Genomic DNA, 27,261 nt, shown 5'->3' with positions numbered 1-27,261 from the left:
CATGATCCGTGTGGATGACAAATTCTTTTGGCCACAAGTAATGTTGCCAAACTTGCAAAGCCCTTACAAGTGCATGTAATTTCTTATCATATGTGGGGTAGTTAAGTTGTGCTCCATTTAGCTTCTCACTAAAGAACATGACTGACCTCTTTTCTTACATCAAAATAGCTCCAATCCCTATCCCACTTGCATCACCGAAAGTAGGTTACCTTTGTCACCGTCAGCATTCAATTTCAAAAGATTGGTCAAAGTTAGGTAAAACAAGACAAGGTGCATTAGTCAGTTTATCTTTTAATTCATTGAATGCATTTTCTTGCTTTTCTTTCCATTCAAATTTCACATTCTTTTTAAAAAGTTCATTAAATGGTGAGGCTATACTGAAATCCTTAATAAACCTCCTATAAAAACTAGCAAAACTATGAAAAGATCTCACCTCGGTTGCATTGGTGGGTGTTGGCCACTCTCGAATAGCCTTGACCTTTTCTTCATCGACTTTCACCCAATCCTTTCCAATCATGAATCCTAAGAAATTGACTTAGTCTAGACAAAAACTACACTTTTTAAAATTGGCATAAAGCTTTTCTTCTCTAAGTTTAAGCAAAATTGTCTTGACATAGAAAATATGTTCATTCAAATTTTTAAAGTAAACAAGAATATCATCAAAGTATACCACAACAAATTTTTCAATGTATTCTTTTAAAACATGATTCATTAGCCTCATAAAAGTATTTGGTGCATTAGTAAGACCAAATGTCATAACAAGGCACTCACAAAGACCAAATTTTGTTTTGAAAGCTGTATTCCACTCATCTCCACATGCATTCGAATTTAATGATAACCACTTTTAAGATCAATTTTTGAAAACAAGTTTGCACCATGTAATTTTTCTAGCATGTCATCCAATCTAGGAATAGGATGTCAATTGAAGGAACTCTGATAGGAGAGAACCATGAGCGGAAGCAAGATCGTCCCAATTCTCCTTTTTTTTTTTTATTGAATGTAAGTTTTTACAGTAAATAAAGAACAAGAAATGCATTTACATAAATTACAGCATGCTATAAAATTAGGTTTTAGAAACCTTACCTTTGAAGACAGATCTTCAAGAATCCCTCGAATAGTATACGAACACCTTAAAGACTTCTTCAAGAATTCCTCGATCAAGTAAACGAACACTACCAGAATGGTTTCCTCGGTATTCTCAGGTAAAGAATCTAGGAGGGGTGGGCTCTGACTATTTTGGAACGAGAGAAATCAATTTGAATAGAGAGGAGGAAGAGTTGAGAACATTTTTCAACAACTCAAAAAACTCACAGAACTATTATGTATTTCTTACAGTGTGTATCTTGAAGAATGAGACTTTCTCCTCTCTTCCTAAAGCCAAAAATACCACCACCACCCACTTACGTGGGTGGAGAGAAAAGAGGGGGAAGGAATTGTAACTCCCTCCCTCATTTTTAAATTAAAAAAATAATATTTGATACACACACATACACACATATATATATATATTATAACTAACTTATCATATGATATATATCAAATTATATGTTATATCAAATATAACATATAATCTATAGTTTTAATATTGTATCATATACAATATAATCTATAGTTTTTTTTTCTCTTATATGATATTTAATATAAATCATATTTATATTAATTTTAACAATTATGAATCCAATTCATATTAATAATATTTGAATCATATTCAAATATTTATTTCCTCTCATTAAAACTATAATGTATCAAATACATTATAATAATTATATCACATATAATTAAAAATAACTTAATTATATCATATATAATTAAGTTCCTCTATTAATTTGAACAATTCAAATTAATCCAAAAACTGATTCTCATTTAATCCTATTGAACTACCAAGGGGACCTCATGGACCTGTAGCTTGAAGCTCCAACGGTAGATGAATAATTAATCAAACTCTTTTATTAAATTATTCACCACCCGTTAACTATCGGGCACTCCACTAAAGACCGACAACTGCATTCTTCGCACTACAAATATATTTCTGTGTCTGTTGGATATAACCAATCAACAGTACGATGACCCTTCACAAATTGCTCATAAGTACAGCTAGGCCAAAATTATTGTTTTTCCCTTGTAGTTACATCTAATTCCTTAAATACCACTGATCCCTCTAATGAACAATAAATCATAATCCAACTATGACTAAACCCCTCTCGGGCCAGGAGAGGGTGTGGCGCCACATTGTTCAAACACCGAAATCTGCCTTTAAGGGAGTAAATTATCTACTTACCCTTACCTCGGGGAAGGAGTAAATTTCTTCTTGTATAGCTATGTTCCTAACTCCCCAATTAGATGAATCCCCGAAATGGTAAGCTTATTGAGTCGGCAATCTGGTCACTCTCACCCATACAATTCAAAGGACCGCCCTCATAGGTAGGAGTTCACAACTCACTCAAGATTCAAATCATGTTATCTATGGTCATCTGGTGAAATGTAAGTTTCTATTATGAACGATGTTATATAATGAGACTAAACATTTTGTGTTATATCCCTTCCCTTGCCCCCATCGAGAAATAGAACTGAATTCGGCTTGGCGAGAAAAACAAATTTCAATAACTTGTAAATTGGATCGGATTTTGCAATTTTTGACCGGTCTTATACAAACTCCTTTGTATAGAATATCCCCATTCATATGTCTATACATGAATGATCAGGATTAGATCATTTATAATACTTTACAATAATTGTAACATCTACAAAACGGGCCATACTCGTAGTGTCATCAAGATAAGGTACTCAATCTTATCCATCTACTACAGACCATTTAGGTTATCACTTAAACATGATCCACCCGTATGTCTCTACATATATGTTTAAGTTACAAGATAATCTTGGATGTTAGTTTATTGGTTTGTGGTTAATGCAACTAAAATATGAATAAAATATCATATATTTTATTAAATAAACAATAAGTTTGTTCAATACATTTACAAACTATAGAACCCTATGATATTTAGGGCATCAACCCCAATAGTCGATACTTTATCGTTATTTTGTTGATGGCTCGAAAATCAACACACATCCTCCATGTTCCATCTGTCTTAGGTATTAAAATGACTGGAACGGAACAAAGACTCATACTTTCTTGAACATAACCTTTATCCATGAGTTATTCCATTTGCCTTTGAATTTCCTTGGTTTCGATTGGGTTGGTTCTGTAGGCCGCCATATTTGGAAGAGTTGCCTCGGGTATGAAGTCAATTTTGTGCTCAATTCCTCTTAAAGAAGGTAGACCCGTAGGTGCATCTTTATTTCGAAACCTGTCATTAAATTCCTGCAAAAGAGATTTAAAAGCACGAGACAAACCATCATTAGAATTAGGTTCAGTTACTAAACATATTCCTTTGCACATAAGTACAAAGTTTGGTGCTTCGAATGAAAAAATATTCCTCTTTTCCCCCTTTCTTATAACCAAACTCATACTCTTTTTTTTTTTTTGCCCCCTCAAAATCATTTTTTTCTCTCTTGGTTTTCACTCACCTTTTACCTCTCACTTTTCTCTCTCTCTCTCTCTCTCTCTCTCTCTCTCTCTCTCTCTCTCTTTTTCTCTTCTTTTTTAACTTACTTTCTTCTCTTCTCTCTTGATCCTCAAATTCTTTTCTTTTCTTTTCTAATTTCACTTGATCGCATTATACTTCATATAGAGATAATGGAAGCAAAGTAAACTTCTTCCCATTCAAAGTAAATGTATACTTGTTCAACAAACCATCATATGTGACTTCTCTATCATATTGCCAAGGTCGGCCTAATAACATATCACTTGCATGCATAGGTACTACGTCGCAAAGAACCTCATCCTTATATCTTCCCAAAATAAAAGAAATAAGAACTGGGGAGTTTACCTTCAATTCCCCTTTGTTTGTTAACCATTGAAGTTTATATGATTTTGGATGTGGACGAGTAGTGAGTTAGAGTCTTCTTACAAGAAAACTACTTACTACATTTGTGCAATTTCCACTATCAATCACCAAGCTACATGGGGTTCCTTCAATCAAGCACCTTGTGTGAAACAAGTTCTCCTTTTGATCTTCAACTTTCTCCTCTTTGATCTACACATTAAGTACTCTTTTTGAAACTAAGGATATGGAGTTACCTTCTTCAATGTACTCATCATCAGAGGCTTTGGATTCTTCCTCGAGTTGGCCAGCTTGTTCATCACATTCATCTTCCAAATCAATAATTCCATTTTTTATGACCATGACTTTTCTATTGACACAATCTTTGCTCATGTGTCCAAATCCTTTGCACTTTCAACATTGAATAGAATTATATTTCTCTCTTTCCTCCTTTGAAGCTTCATTCTTTTTAGCATAGGTGCTCTTGGCTTCCACTCTTTTAGGAGCTATAAACTTCCCTTTTGCTTCACCCCTATTCACAAAACCATCCTTGTTTCAAATATTAGAATTTGAAAAGGTATTAGCTTTAGAATTATACCTCTTGGAATGTTCCTTTTCTTCTCTCAATTGTTCTTCAATTTTAATTTCATAATGATACATATCTTCCAAGTATAGTTGTGGATATCTATCAACGAGATGAGCAATTTCTCTATTTAAACCTCCAAGGAATCTAGACTTGGTGTCTTCTTCTTCCTCTCGAATATTTGCTCTTTCCATCAAAGTTTCCAACTCTTGATAATATTCACCTATACTTTTTATTCCCTGCCTCAAAACTTTCAATTTAGTTCTTAAATCTCTTTCATAATGTTTTGAAACATACCTCTTTCTCATGGCTTCTTTAAATTCTTCTCAAGTTTCAATTCGATCCTCTTCTTTCCTCCTTCTCTCGGATTTGAGATGTTGATACCAATTTCCTGCATGGTTAGTGAATTCGACAATGACAAATGTCATCTTCTTATTCCCACTAAATGTGTTGTAATCAGACACATGTTCTATCTTCTTTTCCCATTCCAAGTATGCCTCCGCATCCGACGTTCCACAAAATGGTGGAATTTTGAACTTGACTCCACTATCTCTATCTTTATGGATTCTTTCTCCTTGTCTAGGGTGCATATTATTTCTTCCTCTTCTTCTCACGTTTCCTCTTCCTCTAATTTGTCTTTCTTGTTCTAAGTCAGATACTCTCTCATCTTCTTGTAAGACTCTTTGTTGTTGTGTCCTCCTTTCTTACCTATCTTCCCTCATCATTTCCATCATGCCTTGAATAGCTCGAAGAATAGTCATTTTAGTATCTTGTACTTGTAGTACTCCTTCACCCTGTGATATTTTAAAGTTAGTAATAAAATAACCTCATCACACTTCTCACCAATTTCACTCAAGAACACTCGTGTTTATCACTCAAGGGTAGGCTTTTGGTACTAGGTCAAAGATGTAAGGGTTTGCTTATATTTTTGGTGGAATCTCACTAAAAGTTTGATTAAAAAAAAAACCAATTCAAAATAATCAACTCTTATAAACTAAGACTAGAGTAATTAAAATTAGGCTTAAAAAAATATGGATTTTTTTTTCTTTTTTCCAAATGAATGACAAGAAACTTTCATGTGCCTTGGATCTTTGATTTTTTTTTTTTTTTTTTTTTATGACCCAAAAGCTGATTTGAAGAAGTTTTCAAGACAAGTTGTAGTATGTCTTGTAGTACAAGATGTAAGCAATTGCTTTGAAGGAAAAAATTGAAATAAAAATAAATTAAAATAAAGTAAAGATAACACCTCTAAAGTTGGCCAAGAACGATGAACAAATTCTTTGATACCAAATGATAAGCGCTCGTAATTCTTGTTGGATGCAAAGCTAGAGGTCTTTCTAGGATCCTTGCAAATACTCACAAAGAAAGCTAACTTACATCGAACTTAGAATCTATGATGGTCACTCCTAGATCTTAAGATAACTCACTCCAAAATTAGCTTGATCAAAACTAATCCAATTAATTGATTTAAACATCAAATCTAAAGTAAGATTTCAAAGAAAAAGACAACACCAAAGGGTTGAATAAGTACAAGCTTTTTTACCATGGATAATCTGAGTTTTGAAGAGCATTAGAAGCCATTTTATAGGCCAAATGGTCGTAGATAGACCAAGAAACTCAAAAGTCATTCAAATACAATTAATTGCAAATTGTAGAAAATAACACCTAAAAACTTGAAACTTAATTGCATACTAAATTATAAGTCAAAATGAAAAACTAGAAATGTAGAAAGTCTTTAAATTACCTTAAATATATTCTCTAGAAGGCGGCAAAGTAGATGTGCACGTTTGACAAGGTTTGATATCACATTTCTCCATGTAGTGCATACTTGACAACATTTTCTTCACAAAATCTGCACACCTTTTTTACCACAGTATCATCTTCCAAACTATAGGACTTTTCCTGTGCCATCTTCATGCCATTCTCTTCTTAACTCATTGAACTAACATTATATAAAACTTTGGTCTCAAAATTATTTGTCGATTCTTGTGAATTTTCTAGTTTTTGAAGTTGTAGTGTGAATGCCTCTTGAATCTTCTTTACCATGCTTCTTATAATTGGTCCTTTAGGTACATACAATGGTTCAGTGGTTGAATTCACATTAGTACCAATCACATGACAAGTGACAAGGAGTTATTCAAGGACTTTGACAAGTCATTGAAGTCAAAGATGAAGATTGGGAATAGTGAATATCTAGAAGTGAAGGGGAGGGACACGGTGTCAATAAAGAGTTATAGAGGAACCAAGTTGATTACTGAAGTGTTGCTTGTTTCTCAGATTAATCAAAACCTGTTAAATGTCGGGCAACTAGTAGAAAAGGGATTTAAATTGTTATTTGAAAATGGGAAATGCCTCATTTTCGACTCTAGTGGAAACGAGCTGTTCAACATAAAGATGTAGCACAAGAGCTTCTCATTGGATCCATTCGAGAATGAGCAAATAGCTTTCAAGTGTTAAGTAAATGACACTAAGTTATGGCACAAGAGGCTAGAGCATTTTCATCAAAAGGGATTGCAGTATTTGCAAAAGAATGAGATGATAATTGGAGTACCAGTTTTGGAGGAGCTGAAGATAAACTACAGAGCTTGTTTAACATGAAAGCAAACAAGGTTGCCATTCAAGAGGTCAATGTGGAAAACAAATGAGAAGTTGCAATTTATCCACACTGATTTGTGTGGACCTCAACCAACTTTCTCACTAACTGGTAGTAGGTTCATTATATTTATTGATGATTATACTAGAATGTATTGGATTTACTTCATGAAACAAAAATATGAAGTATCTGAAGTATAAAAGATAGGTTAAGAATCGAAGTGACTATAAAATTCAAGCAGTGTGGTTTGATAATGGGACTGAATACACATCACAAAGTTTCACTTTCTTATGTGAAGAAGTTGGGATAGAGCATCAACTTATAACTCCATATACCCCACAACAAAATGGAGTAAGTGAAAGGAAGAACAGGAGTATTATGAAGATGACAAAATACATGTTGCATGAGAAAGAACTTGTCAAAAGAGTTCTGCAGTAAAGTAACTAACACATCATTCTTTCTATTGAATAGACTATCGGCAAAGGCATTAGAGAAGAAGACACCTTACGAAGCTTGGTTTAATACTAAACCAAGATTGGAAAATTTGAAGGTGTTTGGTTGTTTGTGCTTTTCTCATATTCCACATATGAAGAGAGACAATTTGAGTAAAAAAGTAGAACCAGGAATCTTTATAGGCTATAGCATGGTGTCCAAAGCCTACAAGTGTGGGGGTTGATGCCCTAAAGTTTCGTGTGCTGTAGTTTGTAAACTGTTTGTATGAGCGCTTGTGTTGTATAATATATGATATTTACTTCACATCTTGATTTTACTCAGTTGTATATTTTATTTGCTTTACCACAAACCAATAAACATAAAATCCCTGGTTATCTGTATGTAACTTAAGCATGTATGTGGTGACATCAAGTGGATCATGTCTTGAGTGATAACCAAAATAGTATGTAGTATATAGATATAGGAGGGAAACCTTATCCTAGTAACGCTACGGATACGGCTCGCTTTGTGGAATGGTCACAAGTGTTGTGACTTGTCACAGATGGTCTGATCCTGATCATGCGTGTAGAGGACATGTGAGCGGGGGCGTCCTATATAAAGAGTTTGTATAAGACCTGACCACGAAGTGTTAACGTCTCGTTAAATAACACCATTCATAATAGAGACTTCACTTCACCAGGATATCCATAGGTAACATGACCTCAAATCTGAGTGAGTTGGAAACTCCTGCCATTGAGGGTGGTCCTTTGATTTGTATGGTTGCGAGTGGCCAGGTCGCCGATTCAGACCTACCATTTTGGGGATTCGTCTGATTTGGGAGTTGAGAACTCAATTACACAAGATGGAATTCACTCCTTCCCCAAGGTAGGGGCAAGTAAATAGATAGCTCTCTTAAAGGTTGATTCTAAGGCTTGATGATGTGGCGCCACAACATCTTCTCTTGGCCCGAGAGGTGTTTCACACATAGTTGGACTATGTTGTATTGTTCATTAAAGGAATCAATGGTACTTAAGGAGTGAGATGTAACTACAGGCGCAAAACAGTAAATTGGCCTAGCTGTACTCACGGGCATCTGTGAAGGGATATCGTACTCATAATTGGTTTATATTCGATGGATACAGAAATTATCTGTAGTAAGAAAGGAGTTCAAACTATTGGATCTTTAGTGGAATGCCTAGCAGTTAATAGATGGTAGATTTCGTGGGCTAAAGAGTTTAGTCAACTATTCACGTACCATTGGAGCTTCGAGCCACAGGTTCATTAGGTCCCCTGGGTTGCTTGGATAAAGTCGAGAATCAATTGGGTCAGTTTGAAATGTTCAAATTGACAAGAGGGAGTTTCGATTATTATGATATAATTGAACTGGTTAATTATATATGATATAATTGGCTAAATGTATGAGATACATTATTTTGGAGGAAATTTAGATATAAATACGATTTATATCAGTGAAGGAGGAATTACTATAGTAGATATGTGATATCAAACTATAGGGTAAGAATATAATATGATTATATTCATTAACTATTAAATTGGTTAATTATGAGTAATTGGTCGTATTATTCTCTCAATCGTTGCGTTAGTAGGAGCAGCCGCATTCGGTTATTGTAACCGAAGAATAAAATGAAAATTGGTCTCATTTTGGCAAAGAGTTCGAAAATTCGCAATCGATGTTGAAAACGTAACGATCGCTAGCTTGAGAGCCTATACGATAGTAGCTCATTATCTAAACGATCGCACACCAGCACCTTTAACGATCGCACGCTTGTCCTAAACGATTGCTTAGCTTTCCTAAACGATCGCATAGCGTGTCGTGTTTTCTAAACGATCGTCTACCTTTTATTAAACGATTGCTTAGTAAAACCTACACGATCGTGTAGCCTCATCTAAACGATAAGCATCCCTGCTATACCTGCTATACGATAGCTCTTTCTCTCCTACTTACTTATCGTCTACACGATCTGTCTTTTCTCCTACCTCTACCAAATTCACCAAAGACCATACTTTGAATTCTCACTCCGAGAATACCAAGGGCTCCAACTGGTGGTGTCATCCCTGTTGTTTACTTGTTTGTGCTTGTTCGAGTTGTTGTCCTTCGTGTAGACGATCGTGCTATTGCAGCCGACTGATTTGCTGGGCGATAGTTCGTGTAAAGGTTCTTCCGCTACTTTGAGTTTGACGGTTGAAGAGAGTCTTCAACTGGTATGAGAACTCTTTCCCTTGTGTTTTTATTTTTCGAAGCATGTCGTTAATTAGTGTTAATTTGCATAACTATCTGTTAGAATATGTATGTTGTATTTCGGTCATGATAAAATCGGATAGATTCGAATGCGCTCATGGATTCTCTTCGTTAAGAGTTCCTTTAACAAGATCTATCATCCTCACACAAAGAAGATGGTGGTTAGTAGGGATGTTCAGTTTTTGAAGGATGAGGAATGAGATTGGACAGAAGAAGTGGAGGTGAAGCAACAAGAAATCTCTCTAAATCCTGATGAATTGGTTGATGATGCACCAGTTAGAGAGATTAGACTATTGAATGGAGTGTATAAGAGAAGTAGTATAGTTGCATGTGTTGGAGACTACAGGGTATGAAGAAGCTAAACGAGATCAAAAGTGGATGGAGACCATGAAGCAGGAACTGAGAATGGTAGAGAAGAACGAGACATGAGAGCTGGTGAAAAGGCCTGCAAATAGGAAAGTGATTAGGGTCAAATGGTTTTTCAAAATCAAATTGAATCCTGATGGCCCTGTGAATAAGTTCAAAGTCAGATTATTGGTGAAAGGGTATGCAAAAATCTGGGGAGTTGATTTCTTTAAGAATTTTACACCTGTTGCAAGGATTGACACAATCAGATTACTACTGGCTGTGTCAACCCATCATGGATGGAAGGTATATCAACTGGATGTGAAGTCAACATTCCTGAATGGGGTGCTAGAAGAAGAAATCTACGTTGAGCGACCAGATGGGTTCATCACACCAAGGCAAGAGCAGAAGGTTTATTTGTTGATGAAGGTCCTTTATGGGTTGAAGATGGATAAACACTTGATGAACTTGAATTTTGTAAAGAGTTTGGGTGAATCTACAGTCTATGTGAAAAATCAGGTATTGATATTGTGATTCTATCTTTTTATGTAGATGACTTGCTAGAGGTGTTCAAACAAGAAATGATAAAAGTATTTAAGATGATTGATTTGGATCTAATGCATTATTTCCTAGTTATAAAGATTCAACAAGGACAAAAATCAAGTGTTCCTTTGTCAAAAGAAGTACATTGAAGAAATTCTTATCAAATAGTACCTCTGAGCAGAAGCAAGATCGTTCCAAATTCATTGTGACAGAAATACCGCATTCACAAACAAACATACAAGTTATGCATTTAACAACAAATTACGACATGCTTAGAACAAAACTTAAATGCAAAGGAACGAGAGACATACCAGTCAAAGAACCTTTCTTCCCTTGAACTCTCACTCTCGTCAGGAATCGGAAACTCACGCAGTTGCTGCGCTCACGAAGGCTATCGTCCACCAAATCTCGCTGTCGTCTACCACCGAACGATCTTCTCACGAACAGGGCAGCAAGAAGGACACAACCACTCAGAAACCTCAGAGTGAGAATTCAGAAGGTATAGGCTCTACTAGATTCGGTAGAGGGAAGGAGGAAACAACGGTCGTTTACCACGACCAAGCAAGTGGAAGATATATGGTTTCTATTGCGTAGACGGGTGTTTGATCGTTTAGTAAAATCACTCGGGCACGCAATCGTTTAGAAAAGACTATGCGATCATTTAGATAATCCGCACATGTACATGATCGTTTAGTAAACTTTGAGCTATCGTGTATGCTCTCGTTTGCTAGGAAATGCACAATGTGCTAATTCGTGTAGCGATTATCCGATTTCTTTGCAAAATGAAAACTACATTTTATTCTTCAGTTATGAAAACTGATTGCAACCTCCCACTATCTCATTCGGTTATGGAGAAAAACCGCCAACAATTATCTTATAATGTTTTAATAAGAAATAAATATAATCATATTATATTTATAACCTATAGTTTAATATCACATCATATGTAACATATAAACCATAGTCCTTTTCTCCTCCACTAGATATAAATCATATTTATATCATTTTCCTCCAATTAATGTATCTCATACATCATGTTAACTATATCATATATAATTGACCAGTTTAATCATATCATATATAATCGAACTCCCTCTTGTCAATCTGAACACTTCAAACTGACCCAAAAATTAATTCTTAACTTGAATTCATTAAGCTAGCAAGGGGACCTTATGGACCTATGGCTCGAAGCTCCAACGGTACATGAATAACTAACTAAACTCTTTAGCCACGAGATCCACCATCCGTTAACTGCCAGGCATTCCACTAAAGATCGACAGCTGCACTCTTCTCACCACAAATATATTTATGTGTCCATCGGATATGACCAATCAACAGTATGATAACCCTTCACATATGCCCCTAAGTATAGTTGAGCCAATTTACCGTTTTGCCCCTATAGTTACATCTAACTTCTTAAATACCATTGATCCCTCTAAGGAACAATACAATATAGTCCTACTATGTGTGGATACCTCTCGAGCCATGGAAGGTGTGTGGCGCCACATCGTTCAAGCCCGAAATCAGCTCTTAAGGGAGCAATCTATCTACTTACCCCTGCTTCGAGGAAGGAGTGAATTTCATCTTGTGTAGCTGAGTTCCCAACTCTCAAATTAGATGGATCCCCAAAGTGGTAGGTTTGAGTCGACAATCGGCCACTCGCACCCATGCAAATCAAAGAACTGCCCTCAAAGACATGAGTTCCCAACTCACTCAAGATTAAGGTCATGCTACCTATGGTCATCCTAGTGAAGTGAAGTATCTGTCATGAATGACGTTATATAACAAGACTTTAACACTTCGTGGTCCGGTCTTATACAAACTTCTTCACCCTCGCTCGCATGTCTCCACATGAATGATCAGGATCAGATCATTTGTAGCAAGTCACAATACTTGTAACTATTCTATAAAGCGGGTTGCATCTGTAGTGTTACCAAAATAAGGTTTCCCTCATATATCCATATACTACAAACCATTTTGGTTATCACTTAAGGCATGATCCACCTGTATGTCTCCACATACATGTTTAAGTTACAACGACAACCAGAGATCTTAGTTTATTGGTTTGTAGTAAAGCAATTAAAACATCCAATGTTTCATAGACAACAGTGAAGAAAATATCATATATTATTACATCACAAGCATTTGTTCAATATAATATTTACAAACTACAGGACCCAATGAGAGTTTAGGGCATCAGTCCCAACATACATGAGAGAGATATTGAAGAGATTTAATATAGAGGAGTGAAAAAGTGTGAATACTCCAATGATTCAAAAGGAGAAGTTGCAAAAGACTGATGGAGAAGAACCTGTAGATAAGAATGTGTATAGTAGTCTAGTTGGATGCGTCATGTATCTCACATCCACTAAGCCTGACATATTATACACTGTAAGTGTCTTATCTAGATTTCTTCATTGTCCAAGTAAGAATCACCTGATTGTTGCAAAAAGAGTTCTAAGATATCTGAAAGGCACGTTGTCTTTTGGGATCAAATTTAACAAAGTTGAGAGTTTTGAGTTGCAGGGTTACTCAGATAGTGATTGGGTTGAGTCATTAGATGATATGAAGAGCACTTTTGGGTATTGTTTCATTGTTGGCTCTGGGTGTTTCTCATGGTGTTAAAAAAAGTAAGACATAATGGCTCAATCAACTGTAGAAGTGGAGTTCATTGCAACTATTGCAATAGTAAACCAAGCTATTTGGTTGAAGAAGTTAATGCATGACTTTCATTTAAAGCAAGAATAGGGTGTGAAGGCGTTCGTGGATAATCAAGCCACATTAGCTATTTCTTTGAATCCAGTTTTCATGGAAGAATCAAGCACTTTAAGATAAAATATTATGTTTTTGAAAGAGATGCAAAAGAAAGGAGAAGTGCAGTTCATTGCAATTAGAGGAGCAAATAGCAGATATCTTCACTAAGCCTTTTAGTGGTTGGTCGTTTTCAAACTTTTAGGAGCAAACTAGGTATTTATAGCATTTGAGTTAAGAGTATGTTAGTAACTTAAGTGCAAGTCTATTTCTAGTTACTTTGAATTAATCCAAAATGCTACTTTCTAGGAAAGTTATTAGTGCTATATTTGGAGTTAGTTCTATTTTTGTGGAGTTAATAGTAGAAATTATTATCAACTAAGCTATTTTTAGCATGTAGCATTAGTATTTATAGTGAGAAGTGATTGAATAAAATTACACACTTTCTCAATTCTCTTCTTTCTCTCTAATAAGAACAACAAATACATTACTACTTAAGTGTTACTTCTGGTTTTTTCTTTTCTCTAATCTATATTGCTGATGGGAACAATTCAGGCATTCTATGTTGAAAGCCAAGGAGTAGAAATTGAAACCCTGCTCGATATCTTACCGGGAAGTTCAGGACCTGCTCGATCCTTCGTGTCTTGCCGGACTTGCACCGTTCTCCTAAAGAAGAAGAGAGAATGAGGTTGCCCCTCCTCATGCTTGAACTGTTTTTCTTGATGGTGAGTGTTGTTGGATTGATTGTTCTGTGGTGAATTTGGAGCTCCATATTTAAGAGACACCTCTAAGTTCTGCTCAGAATGCTGTGTTTAGAGGGTTAGGAATTTGATTTGTTTTGTATAATGATCATTATTAATCCCCTCCAAAAAATTAGTGTAGATTAAGGGTATTTAGATCTCAAGGAGAAAGAAAGAACTGTATAGTGGGTTTTCTGTATATTTTTCACATTTTTCAAAGTGAATAATACATATAGTGCTCTTTATAGAACCTGTGACCAACAGTAAATCCCCTTCCTTAATCAAAGCTGATCTACATGGAGTTCTGAACTTTCCGGTTCATATTTATTTTTAGAAGTGTCCAATAAATTATTAAATTTTAAATTTTATGTCAAATAAATCTCTTAACATAATAGATTTATGGTATATTCAATTTATTTTTTAAAAAATGGAGTGATAGTTGATATATTAGATATAAAATTAAAATTTATGTTAATAAACTCTAACATTTCAATTTTATAAGCACACAGGAATTAAAAGAATATGGAATCTATAGACATTTTTCAAAAGTTTAGAAATTTAATAAACATAAAATTGATAATAACATTAATAATAAATTGAGATTAAAAATTGTATCAAAATGAGCATGTTTCAACTATACTTGTATTTATAGTATTAAATTTTCGTCGACATGTCAATATATATATATATATATATATATATATATATATTGCACGGGGTTCAATATCGACATGAAGAATGGATCGATATTTTCATTGTATAGTTGAATTTTTTTTTTAAAAAAAACAAAATATCACTAATTTATACATACTATAAATAATGGAAAAAATCATAAATTGTTTTATTTATTATTTTTAATTTACATTTTACTTTTTTTTTTTTTATAATTTTCCAAAAATTTCAATAGAAATTGACATTAATTTTCGCAAAATTAAAACCTTCATATTTTCGTCAACTTTTGACTCTTAGGAGGTGTTCGACTCATCAACATGAGTTGAGTTGGTTTAATATACCAATTCATTGTTTGACCCACCAACTTTAAATGTTGGTGAAGTTGAGTTGGTATATTTTACCAACTTACTCCAACTCTTCCTTCTTCCCATTGTTTTCGATGGTTCCACCCATCAGCCACTATCACACTCCAAGAACTAACTTCGGGCTCCAACAGTCACCTCTGATAATAACTCTGAGCTCCTACAATCACCTCAGATGACAATTCCAGCAACGAAATTCGAACTCCGACAACCACCTTCGATTACAGCTTCGATGACCAACTCCGAGCTCCGAAAACCTTTGCACTACTAACTTTGACAACCAATTTTGACCTCCGACAACCACCTCCGGTGACTCGACTCCGAAGACTACCTTTGTGCTATCAACTCCGATAACCAATTGGCTCCAACAACAAACTCTGATGACTAGCTTCGACAACCACCTTTGTAGGTTGAACCACTTCTGATTACAAACTTCGATGAAAATCACCTGAGCGAGCAACTCCGACGACCAACTTGAGGCTTCAATAATTACCTTCGACGATAAACTCCAACAACCAACTCTAATACTACCTTCATGCGACTAACTTTGGGCTCCGACCATCACCTTCGACTACAATCTCTAGCAAAAATCATCTTTGATGATCAATTTCGACGACCACTTTCGCTCGACCAACTCCGAGATTCGAAAACCACCTCCAGTGACAAACTTTGACAACCAACTCCAATACACATTCATGTGATCAATTTCAAGCTTTGACAACCACCTCTGACTACAAACTCCAGCAAAAATTATCTTTGATAATCAACTTTGACAACGACAACCACTTTCGACTATTATAAGACTGATGACTAATAAAGTATGTCGTAAGGTTGGTGATTATATAAAAAATATTATTTTGTTCACATTAAGTGCAATATTTGTACGTAATGAATTCACATATCAAATGAATGTTAAGAATATTTAGACGAAAAATATGTATGTAGTTGAAAAGTATGTAACATAGAATAAAAAAAAACATAAAATGAAAAAAAAAAAATTCTTGGAACATTTTTTAGCAAGAATTAGTGAAAAAAAAATATTTGTTCTCTGATGACCACCAAATTTAGAGGAAATGAAAGTGAAACTGTTGAAAAAATGTGATGATATTCCATTAGCTATTATGATGACGTGGGAGATTTAATTAAAAAAAATTCATGACATAGTAAAAATATACAGCAACAATAGGAAGAAGAAAAAAAAATGATAATGAAATTCATGCAAAAAAATGAGATAGAATCAAAAGTTTTGATTTCACTTAGTTTCTCATTTTATTTAACCATATTTCTATAAGAAATATAATGGGTTAATTGAAAGAAAGAAAGAAAGGTTGGTTTTAAAACTTAAAAGAAAAAAATTGTCATCCATATTTTATTCAAATAAGGATGTGTAGAATTATTAAATAAAAAAGTATAAAACAAAAATAGTAATCAGAAAAGCATATTATTTAGAGTTCAAAAAAACTGTAGATATTTAAACATATGAACTTAATTATGCATCCCAAACACAGACATATGAACTTAGATAAAATAACTTTCACTCCTAAGCATATGAACTCTACAACAATTTCAGACATCCTATCTCAATTCAAAACTCTAAACAACTCCTTAAATTTATTATTATTATTATTATTTTGAGTAAATCGCTTTCGAGATTAGGGTTTGGATTTCTCCACCTCACCCTGATAAATAAATACATAAATAAAAACTGTAATCGTACAAAAGTAATTTCTTGCACGCTCTTTTATTAGACCAAGTGGAACTAGCCCTAGCAAGCAGATAACAAAACGAAGTTCCGATAGTCGGAATCCGAACGGCGCCGGCGCCGGAGGTAGGTAGGTTTGGATAACTTGCAGAACAGGCTTCGGAAGCTTCTTTCTGTCCCATTCCAAAACTGTACTCTTTACATGTTCTTGAAATTACCGTGTGCCAAACTCAACCTCCAAAACCCTCCGACCATCCATAAACACATTTTCTTCCTTCTTCGCCATAGCCATGAGCTCAACATTTGCATCCATATCTTCACCTACTTCTTCATCTCTTTCATCCATTTTCAATTTCAATGCATCTAAATCTAAAATGGTCTCACTCCCGAATAATCTTCGTTTTGCTGCTCCCCTTTCCCGCAATTCTGTTTCTGTGCATCCTTTTAGGGTTAGGGCTTCCTCTGTTCCCGTTTCCAGGAATCACCCTGTTGTTCAATGCCTCCGCAACTACGCCAGAGCTGCGATTCTCATCGGTGCTGCGGCCACCATGGTTGGGAAATTCTCGCATTTGCCTGCCAGAGCTGAATCTCCAGCGGCGGTAGCTGAGGAAGCTTCAAGAATGGAGGAAGATCAGCGGATTGCTGAGGATTCGGATCAGGAGGGGAAACAATCCTCGCCGTTGAATGACTTTCTCGAATCGAATTCTGAAGCTATCGAGGCGCTCAAATCGCTCCTGCAGCAAAAACTTGAGAATGGTGAGGATGAAGAAGCACTGAAAATTTTGAAGCAATTGGTATCTGCTCAACCGTCGGTGACCGAGTGGAAATTTCTGATGGCCAGGTTGCTTGGGGAAATGGGTAAAACGGAAAATGCACGAGAAGTTTTTGAAGAGATTTTGGCTGTGAATCCATTGTCTTTTGAAGCATTGTTTGAAAACGCATTGTTAATGGATCGTTGTGGGGAAGGAGAGGCTGTGCTTCGGCGATTAGAAGAGGCTTTAAAAATTGCTGAGAATGAAAACAAAGTAAAAGAAGCCAGGGATGTTAAGTTGATAATGGCTCAAATACAGTTCTTGCAGAAGAATGTAGAAGAAGCCTTGAAGAGTTACAAAGAATTGGTGAAGGAGGATCCAAGTGACTTTAGGCCTTACTTCTGTCAGGGAATGATTTACAGCTTACTTGATAAGAACATGGAGGCCAAACAGCAATTCGCCAAATACAGGGAGCTCTCACCAAAGAAATTTGAGGTTGATGGGTACCTAAGAACTCCATTATCAAGGATGAAAATCTTTGGATCAGATGAAAACTAAAGTTTGATTCATCGGATAAAGAGGGCTCTTTGGAAAATAGAAGATGAGTAAGCAACTTTAAAGTTTTGCTGAGTTTTGTTATCTTCTTAATCTTAGTTTGATCTGCCATCTGCATTTAGTTCATTTGCAGGATGCAATCTTTAAGCATAAATTTTGCTCATATGCATTTGTTTTGATGATATTAGATAGACTACTTAAATTAGTGGGAAAGTTAAGTAAATGGAGAAAGGCGCTTAATAGTTTCATTATGTTGTAATTTGAACTATGCACTTCAAATCAATTAATAATATCCATAATAATACGTTCGTATTGCTACTATTGTTCTTATACTTCTTGTTTGATTGGTCCCATTTTCTTTAGTGGAGTTCCTTTGATTTTTTTGTGGGCTTGGTTTTTTTTTTGTATGCATTGTATTCCTTCATTTTTTTACTCTCAGTGAACGTGGTTATTGTATTAAGGAAAAAAAACAACCAGTTCCATTGCTGGTTGGTCCAATGGATGATTTGAGAAAGAAGGTTCCATGAGCAATTCGATTTATAGATCAATTTTCACTCAGACAATTGAAAGACGAAAATCATCCTTGGTTAACGGATACAATCCTTGGGTGCTCTGTTGGTTAAAGCTCGTTGTCTTAAGTGAACCAGGCTCAGCATCACGTTGATGAATTTTTGGTTGAGCTTAGAGGTGTTTAGCTAAGTCGGGAGTTCCATCCCTTGTTTAGTCCGAGTAATTCGCGACCCATGACTAAAAAATATCGATTTTATGCTTTATTAACTCTTTATTGTCTCAAAAATTTGAGCTTCCGAGTGGACATGGACTTTATTGGAAAAAAAGTGAAAAAGAAGATAGGGTGTCACTGAAGTTGTGAGATATCTGAGCTTTTGGTTTGGAAGCTGTACATAGGAAGTGATGGTGGCTGATGGTTGATTTGAACTTGATATACTCATCTGTGGCTAAATTATATGTAAGAAATTATAGGGTAGACCCTCAGCCTCTGTTTGAAGTCTTATGAGTTATAATCATTAGTATTTATTAATGCATATTGAAGGAGCTTCTGTAATCCCCAACATTTTGCATTTTTCCTGCTTTGTTCTATTAAATCGATATACCATTTTTCTCGTTTTTGATTGAGAAAAAACTTTATATTTGATGAAATCTTAGACCTTGACTTTTTTGCAAATATTATGGTATAGTATAACTGAAAAGTTCAATCGAAAGAAAAGTAAAGAAAAAGAAAGGGGAGAATATAAGGATTAAACAAGTTATTTGCAAGTCAAAAGGGTCGGAATCCTTGAGAATAGGATATTTGAAAATCAAAGATAATTGTGTTTGATTGTATATGAAAAATGCTATTAGAATTTATGAATAAAAACTATATTTGTATTTAATTTATGAAATTAAGCATGACATTCTTATTTAATGGTAATAGATTAATTTATTAAACAATAAGGATTATTAAATATATGGATAAAAATTTATTTATTAATTAAGAATCAACAATAATTTTAATTATAAATATTTGAAAATTGAATAATTTATAATCAAAATTAACCAATCAATATATTTAATAAATGTCATATTAATTATAATCTAATACTTAATTATTTTTATAATTAATTAAGTTCAACATGAGTAAAAAATACGAAAAAAAAAGTTTTATAAATATGATGTGTTAATAATGAATGAAGTAATAAAAATTAATCACAATAAATAGTTGCTAATTATAAATAATCAATAATGATATGTTCATAATGAATGATGAAACTAAAATTAATCTCAATAAATAATTGCTTGATTATATAAAAAAAAATCAATTATTATTATTATGAATTTTTGTACTAACTAATTTAACCGGTCTTAGTTTACTAATAACATATATTTAAGATAGTGTTAGTTAATAACAATAATTTATGTAAAAAAGTAATTGCATGCATTTAATAAATTTTATTGCAAAAATAAGTTAAGCAAATATTTTAGATTATTATAGATTTATTAAAATAATTTTTTATATTAATTTTGTTAGATTAATATTAATTAATTAATTAATTAACTATATTTAAAATGAAATTATATAATTTTTTATATTAATTTTGAAAGGGAATAAAAAACCATTATTCAAGGGAAATGAGGATGCTAGGAATAATTTATTCTTAGCCAAAGTGTTAAAACTTAAGATACAAACATGAGTTTTGCATGTCTATGTCTACGTCAATTCCAATGAAAAAAAAATTCCAAGTAAACGATCTCTTAAGCTTTTAATTCTCCTAGAAAGTAGAAATTTTTAATATTCCCTTTATGGAAACATTCTTTTAAAATATGATATTTTCTTTTGTACCTTTATTTCATTCTTTTGCTTTATAGAAATTGAATGTTCAATTAAACCCTCTTAAATTTTGTACACCTAACTCAGGTAACACAATTTCATAACCAACTTTAATTTATAACACTCCCTTCTCCCTACCACTTTATTGACCCTTCTAAATTGCTCTAATTTTGTCAGTTATTGAATCCATGCTTTACCACAATTTTTAAAAGGGAATAAAATAAAGGAAAATTGAATCCTGTAGCACTAATTACACTTTCATTCATAATATAGCAAAACATATGAATTTTCAGAATTATAGCAAAACGAATGGATGAACCTATTTTATGTTAATTCTAAAATGTACTTTTCCTTCCATTACAAAATAATTAATTAACCCATATTATATTACTTTCCTAAATCTGACTTTCTATATTTATCTTCTATTTTCTTTAATCCTAATCAAATTATACTATTTTTAAATTGTTATTATAATGATCTTAATTAACCTCTTTCCATGCAAATATTTTGGCAAAAATCTCAATTATGAAAATTATCCAAGCTTATACTAAATAATCGATTTGAATTTTCAAATCTCATATTATATTATTTTTCCCAAATATGACATTTTATATTTATCTTCTCTTTTATGTTAATCCTGACCAAATCATAAGATTTTTAAATTGTTTTTATCATTATCTTTATTATAATTTCGGTTTAAACATGAAATATATAAATACATCTCATTTTTTTACCAATTTTTCTTATTTTTAAATTTGGTTTTATCATTATCTTTATGATAATTTCGTTTTAAACATGAAATATAGGGTTTTGTTCATAATTTCTTGTCTTTATCAACGAAATCAGCCTCAATAGAACGACTACTTTCTAGGTTTCATGAACATCTTTCTTCAAATCCCTAATGCATGAGTTTCAAAAGGTTGAAAGTTGTAAACCAAAGCTCCTATTGAAAATAACTATCGAAACAACACTACTTTCGATCTCTCACTCTCATTTTTCCTTGTGGTTTTGATGGATTGAGCTTTCAGATAGTTTACAATGGAGTAGCTTGTTAATCAAAAGTTAATCTGTTTTGGGATTTTCGTAGCATAGGGGAGAATGGAAGGTAATTCATTCAATGATGGATTTGATTGATCGGGAAAGAAGCTTTTGATTTTGGGGAAGATAAATCAGTTGCATTAAGGTTTCAAATTTGAAATTTTCTAATACATGTCCAAGCCCATTAAAGATACGTTGATAATTTTATGTTGTTTTAATTAAGATGTATTTAAAAATCCATCTAAATCAGGACTGTAGCATCTTATTTGCATGGTTGGAGGTAGTTTGGACCTTTGTAAATTCATAATTATTATTATTTTTAATTCACTTTGCCATTTTTACAAAAGGATAATTATTTTGCTAATTTTTTCAAATGAAATGTTAAAATCTGCTTTTTTTTTTTTTTTTTGTCAATCTAAAAAAGAACTAAAAAATCATATAAAAAGGGAAATAAAAAGTTTCTCCTCCTAACCTACTTTTAATTAGTATAGAATATAGAATAGATGGATAAATAAATTTTCACCAAAATATTTCATTAAGTTATATAATGATTTTTTTTTTTTTTTTGGAAAAAAAATTGTGTTGAAAGTAAAAATATAATAATATTAATGTTAAATTATAAAAAGTGCCTCTGAACTTTGTATTTTGTGTAAAAAAAATACTCATATTTTCAAAAGTTTCAAAAATACCCTTAAACTTTCAAAAATAATTAAAAAAAAAAATACCTTTGTCATTAGTTTTGGATGAAAACTATTAAAGTTTTGTTTAAAAAATACACTTAACTTAAGAAAAGTTCAAAAATACATTTACCATTAATATATGAACAAAAACCATTAATATTTCATTGCAAAATATAATTTTAAAATTAAAAAAAGAATTTTAAAAATGCCCCTACTGTTAATATGGTGGTCAATTTGTTTGACATTTTCTTAAGTTTGAAAAGAACCAATTTTAAACAAATTATATAGGTATCCTCCTTTTTTTTTTTTTTTTTTTTCTTTCATATGGGTACTTTCATAATTTCTCTTAATTTTCGAATTCTTAGTTTACACCAATTTTCTCAAGAGGCAATTGCATGCATCAAAATAGGATATCATATTTGCAAGTGTGCCTTCAAATTTTCTTCTTTTGCAGATCTAGCAAAAACCGGCCCAACCCAAGCATTAAAAAAGTAAAAGTCTACGATACCCTCACTGTTGATATACTTAATATCTAGTACATTCATTAAGCGATATACCTAGTGTCGAATATATATAGATGATATACTATTGATATACTTCATTTTAATTATATCAGTTAATCAACTATTTCCTAATCAGTGTCTGATACACTCATGTCTTATATCTAATACACAACTAATACACTTGGAATATCGTGCTTATAAAATAGAACACACATGTTACTAATTGAATGTTGATTGTTGTTACATATATTACTAATACACTTGGAGTTGGGAATGTCCTAAAACTCGCCGTTCATAAATATTGAAAACATATTTTATTTATCAATAAAAGTATTTTTGAGTCGTTCATTCAATAAAATGTTATTGATATTACATTCTGTTGTAAAATCTAATAAACAAATCCATGGCTATAGTATGAATATTTTAACTTTATGTAGAAACATAAACATGGATTAAGTTTTAGTTTATAGACAAAATGATCTATAAGTATATGGATGAGATTGGGTACCTCATTCTGGGGACACAATTAGATGCGACCTACTCTGCATAAGTGATACAAACAATGTGATCCTGAAATCGTTCATGTAGAGACATGTGAGTGGAGGCATCCTATGTAAAGGATATTTGCATAAGACCAAACCTTGAAATAGTCACTTTTATTTATAACGAATGTTTACAGTTAAAATTGACTATTTCAAATTCAATGACCTAGAGTAGCTCGATCTTAATCATAAGTTAACTATGAACTCCTGTTTATTTGGGATTGTCATTTGATTTGTATAGGTGAGAGTCGTCTAACAACACTGCTCAATAAGCCTCCCATTTTGGGATAAGACTGGATAGATAGCTGGGAACATAGTCCTACAAGATGGAATTCACCTCTTACCCATTTGAGAGTTAGCAGATAGGTTGTTCCCTTAAGGATTGATTTCTGGTTTTGAACAATAAGGCATCGCCCTCTCATGGTCGAGAGAGACATGATTTATTAGTTGGACTATAAACCAATTATTTAATAGAGGATCAGTGGGAGCTTAAGGAGCAAGATATATTTACAAGGATAAAACAATAATTTTGACTTAGCTGCAAATACAAACAACTTGTGAAAGGTTGACTTACTGATTATGGTTAAAGTGGACAGAAATATATATACGGTGAGGAGAGTGCAACTATCAAGTTATAGGGGTGTATCACGGTAGTTAACGAATATTAATTAATTCAGTCTAAAGAGTTTAGCCAATTAATCTCAAATCGTTGGAGCTTATGATCTGTAGATCCATAAGGTCCCTCTACTAGCTTGTAAAATTATATTTTAGATTAGTGAATTGAATGGTTTTGAAACGTTCAAAATCAAAATTAGGGTTTTTGAATTTGAAGTATTCAAATTCAATTCAGGGTTTGATTAATTGTATTTGATACAATTAAAACGTTTAGTTTTATTGAAATTGAATGCAAATGGAGAGATTATAATATTTAAATATTGATTAACTTGAATAGGATTCATGTATTAATTAGATATTTGATTAATTTAATATTTGATATTAAACTAATTAACGAAAATTATTTAATTAAATAAAACATTTTTCAATTTTAATTCAAATTTAGATTTGAATTATGAATTAAAACTAATTTTGGTGAAAATTAGATTAATTTAAAAATAGAAATTGAAAAATTGTTAGTTATTGTCACACCCCGCACCAGATTATCCTTAACCTGGACGGAATGGTGACTGCAGCAGTTACCAACCCTTTTGGTGGCATTTACTGCCTATCTTACCTGTTAAAAATTGCTCAAAATCCTGAATACATACACATTAACTCAGAACTTAACACATTTACATTACAGGGTTTCACAGCATTATTCATACATGAATATTATAACGTAGTGAGCCCCATCTAGAATACTAGTCACTAGTCAAACACATGTGTACTAACTAATACCGATCTTCAATTACGCTTCCTTTAACCTGTTTCTTTGAGTGGCAGAGCAGCAGCAGAAAAGTCCTCAGGGAACTGACCGCTACCTGGAAAGGAAAATATTTGAAAACGTGAGTTAGAAGCCCGGTGAGTGATTTAATAAAATGTAAAACTCATGCTTAAACTGAAAGCTTGAAAACATAATACTGGAACTTAAAATACACCAAGCAAACGTGTACATAAAACCTTTTAAACCATTGTATTTGTAACTTGAATCTTAGTTGAGAATGAACATTCACTGCTCTAATTCCCAACGTTAAGCCATGGCCAGATGAGACCTTTACTTCGACCTGTTCATGTTAAACTATGGCTAGAAGAGATCCCTATGTCGATCTCTTTAAGTATACCGATGTCATCTCAAGAAACATCCTTAAAATCATCATTATTCTCTAGTTGAGAACGAGCATACACTGCTCTAGCTCCCAACGTCTATTATCGGCCAAGAGATCCATATCTCGGCCTCTCATTTAGACCTACCTACATACACATGGAGTTTGCTATGTACCGTCAACACCTTAGGTACATTTATTCAGATACCTTTCCTACCTTTAGTATCCCTATTCATTATGTTTAGAAATACCAATGCATGTACTTTGGCAACCTTAGGTATTTAAAACATAGTTCGTCAAGCTTCATTCAACCTTAGCTTTAACCATAACGCATGCTTCATACTTTATGAAATAAGTTGGCTTAAAACATATTGAACTAGCTTGTAAAACCACTAGCATGCGTTAAACATGGAAAACATACTTGGGAAAACTCATACATTAGTAAACATCATGCGTTGATAAACATTCATAAGCATTAGCAATTCCAAACTATCCTTCTAGTCTATGAGAAGATACAACTGCCTTTATCCTTAGTTGAGAGTGAACTACTAAATCTAACCCTCAACATCAACCTTAGTCGGGGAGAACTCTTTTGCTCAATCCCTCGACGTCGTATTACCTACGTGTACATGGTTATAACTGAGTACCGTCGTACCTTATGTACCTGACTAGGATACCTTCTCATTGTCCTTCAGTATCCTCAGGTACTTGTCTAGGATACCTTTTCATTGTCCTTCAGTATCCTTAGGTACTTGACTAGGATACCTTCTCATTTTCCTTCAGTATCCTCAGATACATTCTCAAACGTCCTTCAGTATCGAGCTGTTAAGATACCTTCTCATATGTCCTTCGGTATCAATTTGGCTGGATACCTTCTCAAAAGTCCTTCGGTATCAAATTGGCCAGGTACCTTCTCAAGTGTCCTTCAGTACCTAATTGGTGAGATACCTTCTCAACATCCTTCGGTATCAAATTGGCCGGATACCTTCTCAAAAGTCCTTCGGTATCAAATTGGCCAGGTACCTTCTCAAGTGTCTTTCGGTACCAAATTGGTTAGATACCTTCTCAACGTCCTTCGGTATCAAATGTGTATTTTGTAACAACAAATTAAGTTCCATAGCCTAATATTACACAAGAGCTATTCCATTGTCACTCATTTACACAAGAATTCATTCTCTCGTAACCTTCCTTTAGAAAGCATATATCAAATCAGAACATAGCTTTTGTAACGGTTACACAACATACCTTGGCCTGTGCTACACACATACAATCCGTGAGATATTGTGAACCCTGAATCCTAATTTTACACTTAAGTGTGTTTTCTTATTTAAATTGTCTTAATTTTCCACTTAATTGTGTGTCGCTGGATAAAAAATCAATACATATACATATGTAAATAGTTTTAATACAATATGCATGCGTTCAAAATCACAATTCAAACTTGCTTGGAAACCACTTTAGAAAACTAGTAGGCATGAGAATTATTTTCGCAAACATGCTTTCTGTAAAACATTTGTAATCAAAAACAATTTAAAAACGTTTTAGTGTCGAAAAAATTTTAGCCACTCACCTCGAACTTTAGGAACATTTTCACTCTAGTAGCTCCTCGGGTTCCCTTTTTCACCCCTAAAAATCTAGATTCAACTTACAATTTAGATTACTTATGAGTTTTAGAACGTTATTTGGAAATACTCTCCTTCTACAAACCTATTGTCGTAATGTTCTAGGAACTCTTACCACTAACTTTCAGCTACAAGAATTATCTCGTGGTTGAGGCCGGAAGAATCGGACAAAATCTCAGACTGACCAGACATGATTACACCCGCAGCTGACCTGACACCTTTACCTTTCATCCGCAAACCCTCCAGACCAGTTTCATATTTGAAGCTTTTTCCCGTCTTGGCAGCCCTACTCTAAAACAAATAGACTTTTCAAGCTTCAGAATGCTTTAGAATCACTCAAAGCACGAACGAGGTTATATTGGAGATCTTCCTCGTCCAAATTTGACACGTTCCTTTGAACCCTCACTCTGCCCTCAAATAACTTTCTCTTAAACCAGAATTTATGATTTTTGTGTGATTTAGAAAAGAAATCCCAACTCCCTATTTATACCGGTCGTATCAAATTGCTCGTCAGGGATTGACAACACACCTACCATCTTGGCTGCATGGCCAAATTTTTATACTCCTTTATCAAACAAGTACAGCATGATTTCAACCTTGGTTCAAATGTGTTCTT

At 33.5% G+C, this 27,261-nt stretch overlaps 1 protein-coding gene across 1 annotated transcript; it reads left to right on the top strand.

The window, feature by feature from the left end:
* The first annotated feature begins 16,892 nt into the window (after positions 1 to 16,892).
* Positions 16,893 to 18,504, top strand: LOC120068511 (protein SLOW GREEN 1, chloroplastic). The gene has a single exon (XM_039020308.1). It carries the CDS (start codon positions 17,158 to 17,160, stop codon positions 18,175 to 18,177), a length of 1,020 nt encoding a protein of 339 aa, XP_038876236.1. The 5' UTR covers positions 16,893 to 17,157; the 3' UTR covers positions 18,178 to 18,504.
* Positions 18,505 to 27,261: the final 8,757 nt, after the last annotated feature.

This window comes from Benincasa hispida, chromosome 12 (assembly GCF_009727055.1).
Source record: "Benincasa hispida cultivar B227 chromosome 12, ASM972705v1, whole genome shotgun sequence".
NCBI classification, from domain to species: domain Eukaryota; kingdom Viridiplantae; phylum Streptophyta; class Magnoliopsida; order Cucurbitales; family Cucurbitaceae; genus Benincasa; species Benincasa hispida.
Note: the sequence above shows the minus strand (reverse complement) of the source record. Positions and strands in the feature narration are given on the sequence as shown.

Excerpts from the sequence above, each read along its gene's own strand:
- LOC120068511 (XM_039020308.1), top strand. The coding sequence starts at position 17,158 with ATGAGCTCAACATTTGCATCCATATCTTCACCTACTTCTTCATCTCTT.